Below are 12,057 nucleotides of genomic sequence, written 5' to 3'. Positions count from 1 at the left end.
TTTAGTTAAGATGAAGGATAAATGTGCTACAATGTAAAACAGCAAATATTCTGTTGCAGTTCCAGATTGATCTGGAGTCACATATCATGTATACTTTCTTTGAGCTTCCAAAAACCACATTTTCAATCCTTGTTTTTGTTTTGTTGCTGGCTTTATTTGACTCTAGCTATAGTGTGTTTTGTAAACAATCCATAAGGTGTTGAATCAATGGAGAGTGCAGTGAAACAGGTTTAGTGTGGACTGATGGCGCCCTCTGCTGTTGTTGTATTGTATCGTTTTCAGTGCAACTTTGGCAAGGCTTGAATGAAAGAATACGACATTTCTCTATGTTTTAATTACAGTCTGATGCCTTTGGGTCTTTAGTTTATATCATTGATTTCCAGCCATGACAGCAACACTGTTATCACTTTGTGAGTCTCTGTGTGAGTCATCATGACACAATGTAGTCCTGGAGACACCTACTTTAACAGAAGCTAGCACAGAAGCAGTTTTGAGTACCTTGCCAGTTATGTACTGTATTTGAATCACATTTTGTTTCATCTGCATATATCAACCAAGTCTCATGTTACTCAAAATAAAGGTATTGTTTATTTCATATGCCTTAGTGTCTCAGAAACTGTGGTGAGGCAACCTTTTCAGAGGACATAAATACGTGTATTAATAACAACATGGTCACAAGACAGCACAAGACGCAAGAACTATGACACGTTAGTTCAATTATTTGGCATTTACACAGATTGCAATTAAATCATATAAACAAAAATCAGCTACTAGCTGTTATTGGGAGTGTTTGGATACTTCTGAAGGACAACAAAAATGACAATGTCATCACTTGCGATTGCTTTTCATGCATAGTTAATACTAATTATGCAACAAGAAGTCATGCATTAATAATGTAGCAGTAATTATTTAGCATTACAATGTAACGGGCTCGGCCTTGACCATTCATCAAAAGTAAAATGACTCTTAAACACAACTGTACTGTAGTTTTCATATGCATTATATTGTGTCACAAACTTGAACTGCACATGAACATAAAGCCACATTTACAGGGTTTTTTTGCCAGGAAGAAAATTATTTCGAAGCAAAGAATACATTTATAAAGAAGCCAGACAAATAATACAGACCCAGTGTCAAAACTGAAAGAAATTTTAGCTTTTTACATGCTCAAGATGGAAAAATTCTTTTCCGAAAAAAGTGAACTACTTTCTCTCGAATGTCTTTTGTTTTCAGTCCATAGATGATTGGATTTAATGTCGGCGGGAAAATTAAAGTTGATACCCCCATGAACCTCCTTAAATGTGGTGAAATATTCCTTAGTCTGTATGCAATTATGGTGAAAAGACCCAGACACTCCAACAGGAGAAAAACGGTCAGATGTGTGGCGCATGTCTGCAGAGCTTTGGCTTTTGTGTCAGATCTTTTAGATCTGAAGCATGCAACAAGGATCTGGAGATATGTGTACAACATCATCCCAATACTCATCACCTGTGAAATAGCGACCATAAGAAGCCCATAAATGTTATTGATGGTTGTGTTGGCACAGACCAGAGCCAGCAAAGATGGATTATCACAGTAAGGATTTGTCAATTCAGATCGACAGCGGGGTAAACGCAAAAGCAGATAAAAAAGCACACATACTAGGACTAAACAAATCATCCACACAATTGTGATTATTCTCATTATGTTTGCATAAGTCATAATAGTGTTATATTTTAAAGGCCAACATATGGCAATGTATCGATCATAAGCCATAGCACTCAAAATGATCACTGTACCTGTCGCATAGATGTGGATAAAGAAAGCTTGGGTAACACGAGCTGAGTATTGCATTGTCTTTCGGTTCGTCACTAAGTCATTGATGATCCTGAGGAAGAATGCTGAGGAGCCTATGAGGTCGTTGATGGGGAGGTTCAGCAGAATTAGGTACATGGGACAATGCAGAGATTTGTTCAGTATAATAGTGAGGATTAGAATAAGGTTGCAGAAAAGTATGATCATGTAGCTCAGAGTTGCAAAAAGAAATGCAGGTAACACATTTTCAGAGGAGAGGTTCAGGTGATTTAGCACCAAAACAGATGAGATGTTGTACAGGTTTCCCATCTGGATGCTCTTCCTTCCTAGACAATTGAAACAGATTCAAATATTTAATTATCAAGTAGCATAGCTATTCCATATACAAGATTATGAGATACTTAGTAAAACAAGAAATGTATCCAGAGATAATGTTTTAAAAAGTGTGAAAACCCCAGCTGAATTTGAGTTATAATTAGCAAGTTGAAAACTCTCTCTGCTCAGGAAAGAAGTTACCAAAATTAAAGCCTGAAAATGTCCATGCCACTTCACTTTCAGCCCAGATGCATATATAACAAATAACAATTTGTAGCTTTTGGGGGTTTTGACACTTAAAATTCAGGAACAAAATACAGAGAGAATATAGAATAAACTGAAGAAACATGCATTGGATCATCCCTACCTAGTACTGGCAACATTGACCAACAGATAAGATGTGCAGGGGTAGAAGCAACTATATATAAGGGATTTTTTTCTGCTCACCAACCAGGCAACTCTCTGGTGTGTCCTGGTTTATTATAAAGTGTAGATTAAGATTGTTATGGCAATGACTTAACCACTGGCTCACAAGGGCTTTGGAAGCATATTACATGTTAGTTACCCTCCTACCGGCCACATATTGATATAAGGTGAATCAAAATGATTGAGTTGACACAAAGACATTTATACAAAATATGTATTTATTATTAAGAAAACTAATTTAATTTAATTTTTGATTTATTACACAGAATGTGTTTTTAATTGCCTAGTTTTCTACCAAGGCTGGTAGAGGCATCACCCATACACTTCTGGTAAATAACAAAACTGACCTTAGTTTCCATCCAGTGTGGCTCTTGATGGGGGGCCCAAGAGGCCTGCAGCAAGCAAGGTAAAAAATATACATTGACATAAACTACTTTTTATTACATTATAGGTATGAAAGATCTGCCTCATTGAAGGACAGCAATTTATCCTATTCTTTTTGGGGTCGTATGGAGTACGTAATGTCTATATTCTCGCACATGTATGAGAAAGAAGCGAGCTATGAGACCTGAAGTAACGACCTTACTTGCTTTCAACATGATCGATAGGAGGTATCATCTTTCCTTAGATTATTCTGGGAATTGTTGCTTCATCCCTCCAGAAATTCTTAACTTTATGGTAATCGCACCCACCGCGACCCCCTTCACTTCATTTCCCGTGGCTACAATACTGCAGCCCTTTTGAGAAAAGATCGGCTCGGTAGGCTACAATATAATAAAAGTAACGGTTAAGTTTATGTAATTAGGTAAATTCTAATGACTCGCCATGAGCTTGTGCGCCCGTAAGGTTTCACAAAATTGCTTGTAAGTATCCTTTACAGATTTCAATAATAAACACATCTCCATAACCGTCCGGGCTGGTAGGAGTCTAACAAAGCAAATCCAAATCCACCTAGTCCCACCTTAAAAAAAAGGTTGGTTCACATTTCCATGTCTGGTAGCTTCCCTGTAAGGCAGATGACCTTTGAACCACCTCAGACAGCACATGTGCGGTCTACTGAAAAGAAAGCATCCGGCCATGCCTCTGGGAAATGTAGTTTTCTTATAAAACTTTTAACTTTTCCATTTCTGAAGCGATTTAGAAAAACCTTTGAATGACCCCACTTTGTTTTTCTGTGTTTTTTTTTTTGGTTACAGATTCGGGTTCTTTAGGGCCTGTTCCAAAAAGGGATGTTATCAGTATGTGGGACCATTAGTAAGAGTCTGAAGCACACATTTTGAACAAAACCAAGGCAATCTTGCTTAAATCATGCTGGATATTCATAGTTACGATCAAAATATGTTATAAATGTTCATACATTTTTTCACAAGAAAAAAATAAATAACACAAGTACTTGAAAACATGAACTTGAGAAGCTCCCCCAGTACAGGGGGCATGGTGCTCGAAATGTAGAGGGTCAAGACCAGCAAATGTAAGCATGATCAACTATGATTTTGCCACATTCTCATGAGTTTCATTAGACTTCTGTTTGGGAGTTATAAAAATAACGAATCAAGTTTTTTCCAGCAGTCTAACCTGGTCCGGGAGTATGTGGAGCTGAGCGTGTTTCTCAGTCATTTGGGCAAATGTCTTCAGTTATCCAGTGTCCAGCTCTTCTTTCTCTTGTTGGTTCACATAATCTGTAGTGTTCTTGTTCAGTGATGTGAGGTTTTATCCTAAGAACCTTATTGCAATGAATTACAAGCATCAATGATTATATGACTAACAGTTGGTGGCTCTTTTGGATGAGAACCTTTTACATTTTTACAAAAATAATCTCTACTCTATAAATATATGAGGAGGCTGTTGTTTTTGAAGAAGTGGCATTGTTCTTGTCACAACTAGTGGTCGGCAAGTCTAAAAATAATTATCATAAAAAATAAGTCTGTCTTGATATGTGGCAATAATCACAATCTCCCTGCAGGGATGAACTCAAATACATAATATAAATGTATGGCGTCCCCTAGTGGTATCATCAGAGGAGACACAGTTGTGTGAAGATTGTTGTGTGATGAATGCAGATGACCCCAATGACGTAACCAGGGTTATCTCTGCCTGGGCTCTTTTACATTAAGCCTGCACTAGAAACAGGATTTGGGCTTTAAAAGAAGAGAGTAATTGTTGCTCTTTCATTTCCTCCTTGTTGGGAAAAACACATTCAATTCATCTGAGAAACACCAATTATTTTGTTTGTTTTTTTTTAATTTAAGGAAATTAATTCATTACATCATTTGGAGACTATGAGGATATTCACTGCAGAGACAAAAAAAAAGACTGCAGAAAAAATAACAGATGAGTAAGAGTTTGTTTTGACAGTCGGTTGTGGAATTTGAAATATGCTTGTATTTCAAAAAGTAATAGAGTCATAACAAACAACGATCAGAATAAGATTGCTTTAATTTCCTCATTAGTACTTTGCAGTCCCCATAATACATACAATGTTTTCAGTGTTGAGACATGCACACAGTTTACAAACGTGTTACTGGATGAATAAAATCCCAAATTTGCACAAACAGAAAAATATTCATTGTTGCATTTTAATAAATGTTCATTCCCAGTCTACTGTGTGTGGTTGATTCTGTTGTTTTCCTTCCCTTTTTATTAAAACTATTACAACAGAGTCCACCTTAGGAGGAGAAATAACCTGGGCTGTTGAAGTGCTGGGAGGGGCTGATAAACACAAATGAACATTCACATGAACATGATATAGACAAATGCACAACATATTCATAAGACAAATCATCAACAAACACAGAAAACTAAACTTTACGCATTGTATAATAACTCAACATTCACACTGAACTAACTGATGTGTGTGTGTGTGTGTGTGTGTGTGTGTGTGTGTGTGTGTGTGTGTGTGTGTGCTGATTAACACAAATGAACATTCACATGAACATGATATAGACAAATGCACAACATATTCATAAGACAAATCATCAACAAACACAGACATGTGTAACTTCTCTGCTGTGCAGTAATACATGACATATTATAGGGGAGCTTTCATTTAAAGAGGATTCTGAAATCAATGTTTGTTTTGGCAACATAATATTTAACGTGTGCGACTCCTGTAATGTCTCATTACAATTGAAAACCGGTTACAACTTGGTTGAACACATTTTTTTTTTAAGCAACAATATGAAGCTCCGCTTCAGTTCTGTGGTTTTCAGACCATAAATAATTGGGTCCAAGAGAGGGGGAAATAATAAGACTGATAAACCAAGAACCCTTCTAAGGTACGGGGATACACTCTGGATGCGATGAGCAATGAGTGTAAAGGCAGTATTAATTTGTAGGATTAAGAAAACAACTAAATGTGTACCACATGTCTGAAAGGCTTTTTTCCGGGCATCAGAGTGTTTAGTCATGACACATGTACGCAAAATCTGTACATATGTGTATATTATTATTAACAGCGGTCCGCCCTGAAGTAAGACGATAGTAAAGATCCCATAGAAGTTGTTTATTCTGGTGTCCTCACAGACCAGTTTTAATAATGATGGATTGTTACAGTACAAATCCACTATATTTGTCCTGCAAAATTTGAACCGTGTAAGCATCGACATCAAAGTCACAATTATAGATACATTAATAAACCATATTAAAATAATAATTTTGATTACATTTTTTGGACTCATGATGTCATTATACCTCAAAGGACAACATATAGCAACGTATCTGTCATATGCCATGGCACTCAAGATGAGCAGGTTTCCTGTACCATAAAAATGAATCATAAAAGCCTGAGTAATACATGCAGAAGAGGAAATCCCTCTGTTTTGAGTCACAATGCTGAAAAGAAGATGAGGGAAAAAAGCCGTGGAGCCCACCATGTCACTAATGGGCAAGTTGAACAGCAGGATAAACATGGGATTGTGCAGCTTTTTACTCAGAGCAATAGTTGCCAGTACCGACAAGTTGCAAAAGACAATAATAAGATAGGTTAGTGTGCTAAAAACAAACACTGGATAAATATGTGCAGCAGATATATCCAATGATACCAGTGTAAGTAATTCCATATCAGATGCATTGGTATACATAATTATATTGTCTCTATTATGCTGGTGCCTCCAATATTGAAGAAAATAAAGTACTCTCACCTCAAAGAAATGTGCTATGCATTAATTCAGATGTACTGGTTTTATACTGCAGTGTCTGTGCTTTCAGGTGCAATAACAGAGACTCTTTTTGTTGTTGCCATTACTATGAAAACAAAGATGGCTCATGGGGGTGGAGCAGAATAGTTCAGGTGGTGCAATTGTTGAAAACAAACTGACATCATGAGAGAAACAAATTAATCATGCACTATGGTTTCAAATGCATGTGGTCCCTATTTGCAAAATATTAACGGCAGAATGAAAGGTTTATACGACATAATTGTATCACTTTTTGTCCTGTCCACTGCCTTATGTCAAATATGCATATGTGTTATATATAGTGGGAATTTATATGTGTTAATTGTGTTAATTCATATTTATTAGTGAATTAAATCCTTATGCTCTTTAGTTAGTCTAACCTGGTCCGGGAGTATGTGGAGCTGAGCGTGTTTCTCAGTCATTTGGGCAAATGTCTTCAGTTATCCAGTGTCCAGCGCTTCTTTCTCTTGTTGGTTCACATAATCTGTAGTGTTCTTGTTCAGTGATGTGAGGTTTTATCCTAAGAACCTTATTGCAATGAATTACAAGCATCAATGATTATATGACTAACAGTTGGTGGCTCTCTTGGAGGAGAACCTTTTACATTTTTACAAAAATAATCTCTACTCTGTAAATATATGAGGAGGCTGTTGTTTTTGAAGAAGTGGCATTGTTCTTGTCACAACTAGTGGTCGGCAAGTCTAAAAATATTCATCATAAAAAATAAGTCTGTCTTGGAATGTGGCAATAATCACAATCTCCCTTCAGGGATGAACTCAATTACATAATATAAATGTATGGCGTCCCCTAGTGGTATCATCAGAGAAGACACAGTTGTGTAAAGATTGTTGTGTGATGAATGCAGATGACCCCAATGACGTAACCAGGGTTATCTCTGCCTGGGCTCTTTTACATTAAGCCTGCACTAGAAACAGGATTTGGGCTTTGAAAGAAGTGGGGATTTTGGAGAAAGAGACAGATCCAAAGAAAGACAGTGTACTATTGCATGATGGGAAGTGTAGGATGCAGTGTCCCACACTAACAACTAAAACCACTGAAACCATACACACCAGCTCGTTCGCTCCGCTCAGCTTCGGCCAATCAGCTTGTCGCTCCGTCGCTGCGAACTCGACACTCAACAAAACCACGATTGTTTGCAGTGCTGGCTCCTCGATGGTGGAATGAGCTCCCCACCGACATCAGGACAGCAGAAAGTGTCTACATCTTCATCCGCAAACTAAAAACTCACCTTTTTCGACTATACCTTGAATAAAGACAATGGCGGAAGCACTTAGGCAGCACTTCGATGGCTACTGTTAGCACTTAGCAGTTTGACTTTATTTGAGAAATTGTTCTATCTTGATTCTTGTTGTTCCTACTTCGTACTTACGGTTGAAATGCACTTATTGTAAGTCGCTTTGGAAAAAGCGTCAGCTAAATGACATGTAATGTAATGTAATGTAATGTAAAAGTCTGACTAGTCTTTGTTTAGCATACATCAGATGAAAGGCATCCTGATTTGGCTCTATATCTTTCTGTCCAGTGTGTTACAGCACGACACAGATCCAGCAAACGTACAATCATTTCATTATATAACGATGTTGTAGATAAAATGTTTCCAACTTTTAATATGTTTGTTAGACCATAACCTCTCTATGAATGTTAATCTTATTCAATTGCTGCACATTTGGACACAGGAGATCCTGGCGTGCATGGATTTTAAGAATTGCTTTCCTGACAGCACTGAAAATACAGAAACACACTCTGATCAGAGCCTGCACTGCATACTGCAGGCTATTCTAGTCCACTGCTGAATAGTGCAGGCGTTACTTTTTCCCTCGCTTTTCCCACAAATCCTTGTAACCAAACATTAACTTCTCAAATCATTCAAACATCCATTGGAAGATAAACAAATACAGGCCAGGCAAACAAACAAAACAATTAACAATCACTAAAAATAATAAAGAAATTCGAATATGTGGGGGTGTCCATGTTCAGTGAGCGCCACACAATAGATTAATATGACAACAGCCTATTGATTTTATATCAAATGGGAAATGTGTTGCAGAAGGAAACTCTAAACTTGTAATTGTTGCTCTTTCATTTCATCCTTGTCGAGGAAAACACATTAAATTCATCTGAGAAACACCAATATTTTGCATATTTCTTTCAATTTGAGGAAATTAATTCATTATATAATTTGGAGACTATGAGGATATTCACTGCATAGACAAAAATATACTGCAGAAAAAAAACAGATGAGTAAGAGTTTGTTTTGACAGTCGGTTGTGGAATTTGAAATATGCTTGTATTTCAAAAAGTAATAGAGTCATAACAAACAACGATCAGAATAAGATTGCTTTAATTTCCTCATCAGTACTTTGCATACAATGTATTCAGTGTTGAGACGTGCACACAGTTTACAAATGTGTTACTGGATGAATAAAATCCCAAATTTGCACAAACAAAAGAATATTTATTGTTGCATTTTAATAAATGTTCATTCCATGCATTGGGTCAGTGAAAGGGTCTCAGTCTACTGTGTGTGGTTGATTCTGTTGTTTTCCTTCCCTTTTTATTAAAACTATTACAACAGAGTCCACCTTAGGAGGAGAAATAACCTGGGCTGTTGAGGTGCTGGGAGGGGCTGATAAACACAAATGAACATTCACATGAACATGATATAGACAAATGCACAACATATTCATAAGACAAATCATCAACAAACACAGACATGTGTAACTTCTCTGCTGTGCAGTAATACATGACATATTATAGGGGAGCTTTCATTTAAAGAGGATTCTTAAATCAATGTTTGTTTTGGCAACATAATATTTAACGTGTGCGACTCCTCTAATGTCTCATTACAATTGAAAACCGGTTACAACTTGGTTGAACACAATTTTTTTTTAAGCAACAATATGAAGCTCCGCTTCAGTTCTGTGGTTTTCAGACCATAAATAATCGGGTCCAAGAGAGGGGGAAATATTAAGATTGATAAACCAAGAACCCTTCTAAGGTACGGGGATACACTCTGGATGCGATGAGCAATGACCGTAAAGGCAGTATTAATTTCTAGGATTAAGTAAACAACTAAATGTGTACCACATGTCTGAAAGGCTTTTTTCCGGGCATCAGAGTGTTTAGTCATGACACATGTACGCAAAATCTGTACATATGTGTATATTATTATTAACAGCGGTCCGCCCTGAAGTAAGACGATAGTAAACATCCCATAGAAGTTGTTTATTCTGGTGTCCTCACAGACCAGTTTTAATAATGATGGATTGTTACAGTACAAATCCACTATATTTGTCCTGCAAAATTTGAACCGTGTAAGCATCAAAATCAAAGTCACAATTAAGGATACATTAATAAACCATATTAAAATAATAATTTTGATTACATTTTTTGGACTCATGATGTCATTATACCGCAAAGGACAACATATAGCAACGTATCTGTCATATGCCATGGCACTCAAGATGAGCAGGTTTCCTGTACCATAAAAATGAATCATAAAAGCCTGAGTAATACATGCAGAAGAGGAAATCCCTCTGTTTTGAGTCACAATGCTGAAAAGAAGATGAGGGAAAAGAGCCGTGGAGCCCACCATGTCACTAATGGGCAAGTTGAACAGCAGGATAAACATGGGATTGTGCAGCTTTTTACTCAGAGCAATAGTTGCCAGTACCGACAAGTTGCAAAAGACAATAATAAGATAGGTTAGTGTGCTAAAAACAAACACTGGATAAATATGTGCAGCAGATATATCCAATGATACCAGTGTAAGTAATTCCATATCAGATGCATTGGTATACATAATTATATTGTCTCTATTATGCTGGTGCCTCCAATATTGAAGAAAAAAAAGTACTCTCACCTCAAAGAAATGTGCTATGCATTAATTCAGATGTACTGGTTTTATACTGCAGTGTCTGTGCTTTAAGGTGCAATAACAGAGACTCTTTTTGTTGTTGCCATTACTATGAAAACAAAGATGGCTCATGGGGGTGGAGCAGAATAGTTCAGGTGGTGCAATTGTTGAAAACAAACTGACATCATGAGAGAAACAAATTAATCATGCACTATGGTTTCAAATGCATGTGGTTCCTATTTGCAAAATATTAACGGCAGAATGAAAGGTCCATACGACATAATTATCCCTGCAACTTGATTAATTGTATCACTTTTTGTCCTGTCCACTGCCTTATGTCAAGTATGCATATGTGTTATATATAGTGGGAATTTATATGTGTTAATTGTGTTAATTCATATGTATTAGTGAATTAAATCCTAATGCTTTTTAGAGATAATGTATTGTTCTTTTGTAGGTTTTCCTTATGCTAAAAATGAATAAACATAAATATTTATATTTTTTCATACCTTGATATAACAAAACATGGTGTGTTGTGTTTTGACCACAAATATGCAAACTTTCACAACATGGCATTCAAGATCAACAAGAGCCTAAAGTTTCAAAGAATGGAGGAAACGCTTCCATGTGTGTATCTCTGGATTTCAGAACTACTGTAACTCGACACATCATCAGACTGATTTGTGTAAAATCAAAAAATAATGCATGGCAGATATAATCATAGAAGATCAGGAAATGTCCGATGGGGCCAATAAAAAAAACTAACGTAATTTGTAACAGAATACTTTAGAGTGGAGTATTTTGTGTTTTAAATACATAAAATATTTTCTCCACAAATCAAAAAACAATAAGAATATGTCCACTATACAATAATATTACTGTGAAAACTACAGAACCTTGTTACAGTGTGGCTGCATCCAAGTTTGACCTGCAGCAATTCGGAAAGTTTATGAATGCAGGAGTGCCATACATCATTCACTTCACCGCAGAGAGCTCTTGTGGATGCTCTGGTTGTCTTTTCCCATCACCACGTCACACTTTTCATCCTTAATACAGACAGCAGTGATATTAATCCAGCTGTGCTACATGTACTCTGTTTGACATCTGATTGTGGAAAGTTGTGGCTTAGTGGTATTCTGCATTTAATGTATTACTTTAAGAGCCTTAACCTCGTAGTCTTTTAGCAAATAAGAGCCCCAGCTGACATGTTGGCTAGAGAAAGGAAAAACATATCATGAGACACGGGCCAAGGCATGAGAATAGAAATAGGTTATTTTTTTCACAAGAACCCCATCATCCCACCTGGACTACATGGACTGATTAAAGATGTAGCCCCTTAGTGGATCAGCTGGCTTTAGGGATACGACACAGAAGCCCTTGTTGTTTAAGGAGTATCAATTTTGTGTCAGGACTTCGTACACGTGCTCCCCTACTTTCCTCGTGGAAAGCAGGAGCTCAGACATGGGGCTG

At 36.9% G+C, this 12,057-nt stretch overlaps 3 protein-coding genes across 3 annotated transcripts; all 3 read right to left on the bottom strand.

The window, feature by feature from the left end:
• Window positions 1–1,167: 1,167 nt before the first annotated feature.
• Window positions 1,168–2,103, bottom strand: LOC137790858 (olfactory receptor 52B2-like). Its single transcript, XM_068585417.1, has one exon. The coding sequence runs from the start codon at window positions 2,101–2,103 to the stop codon at window positions 1,168–1,170; it is 936 nt and encodes a 311-aa protein (XP_068441518.1).
• Window positions 2,104–5,672: 3,569 nt separating this feature from the next.
• Window positions 5,673–6,614, bottom strand: LOC137790293 (olfactory receptor 52H1-like). Its single transcript, XM_068584391.1, has one exon. The coding sequence runs from the start codon at window positions 6,612–6,614 to the stop codon at window positions 5,673–5,675; it is 942 nt and encodes a 313-aa protein (XP_068440492.1).
• Window positions 6,615–9,591: 2,977 nt separating this feature from the next.
• On the bottom strand, window positions 9,592–10,533 carry LOC137790201 (olfactory receptor 1-like). The gene has a single exon (XM_068584187.1). The coding sequence runs from the start codon at window positions 10,531–10,533 to the stop codon at window positions 9,592–9,594; it is 942 nt and encodes a 313-aa protein (XP_068440288.1).
• Between the last annotated feature and the right edge of the window lie 1,524 nt (window positions 10,534–12,057).

Source organism: Clinocottus analis, unplaced genomic scaffold (assembly GCF_023055335.1).
Source record: "Clinocottus analis isolate CAN_PGR_092001 unplaced genomic scaffold, fCliAna1.0.p SCAF_2, whole genome shotgun sequence".
NCBI classification, from domain to species: Eukaryota; Metazoa; Chordata; class Actinopteri; order Perciformes; family Cottidae; genus Clinocottus; species Clinocottus analis.
Note: the sequence above shows the minus strand (reverse complement) of the source record. Positions and strands in the feature narration are given on the sequence as shown.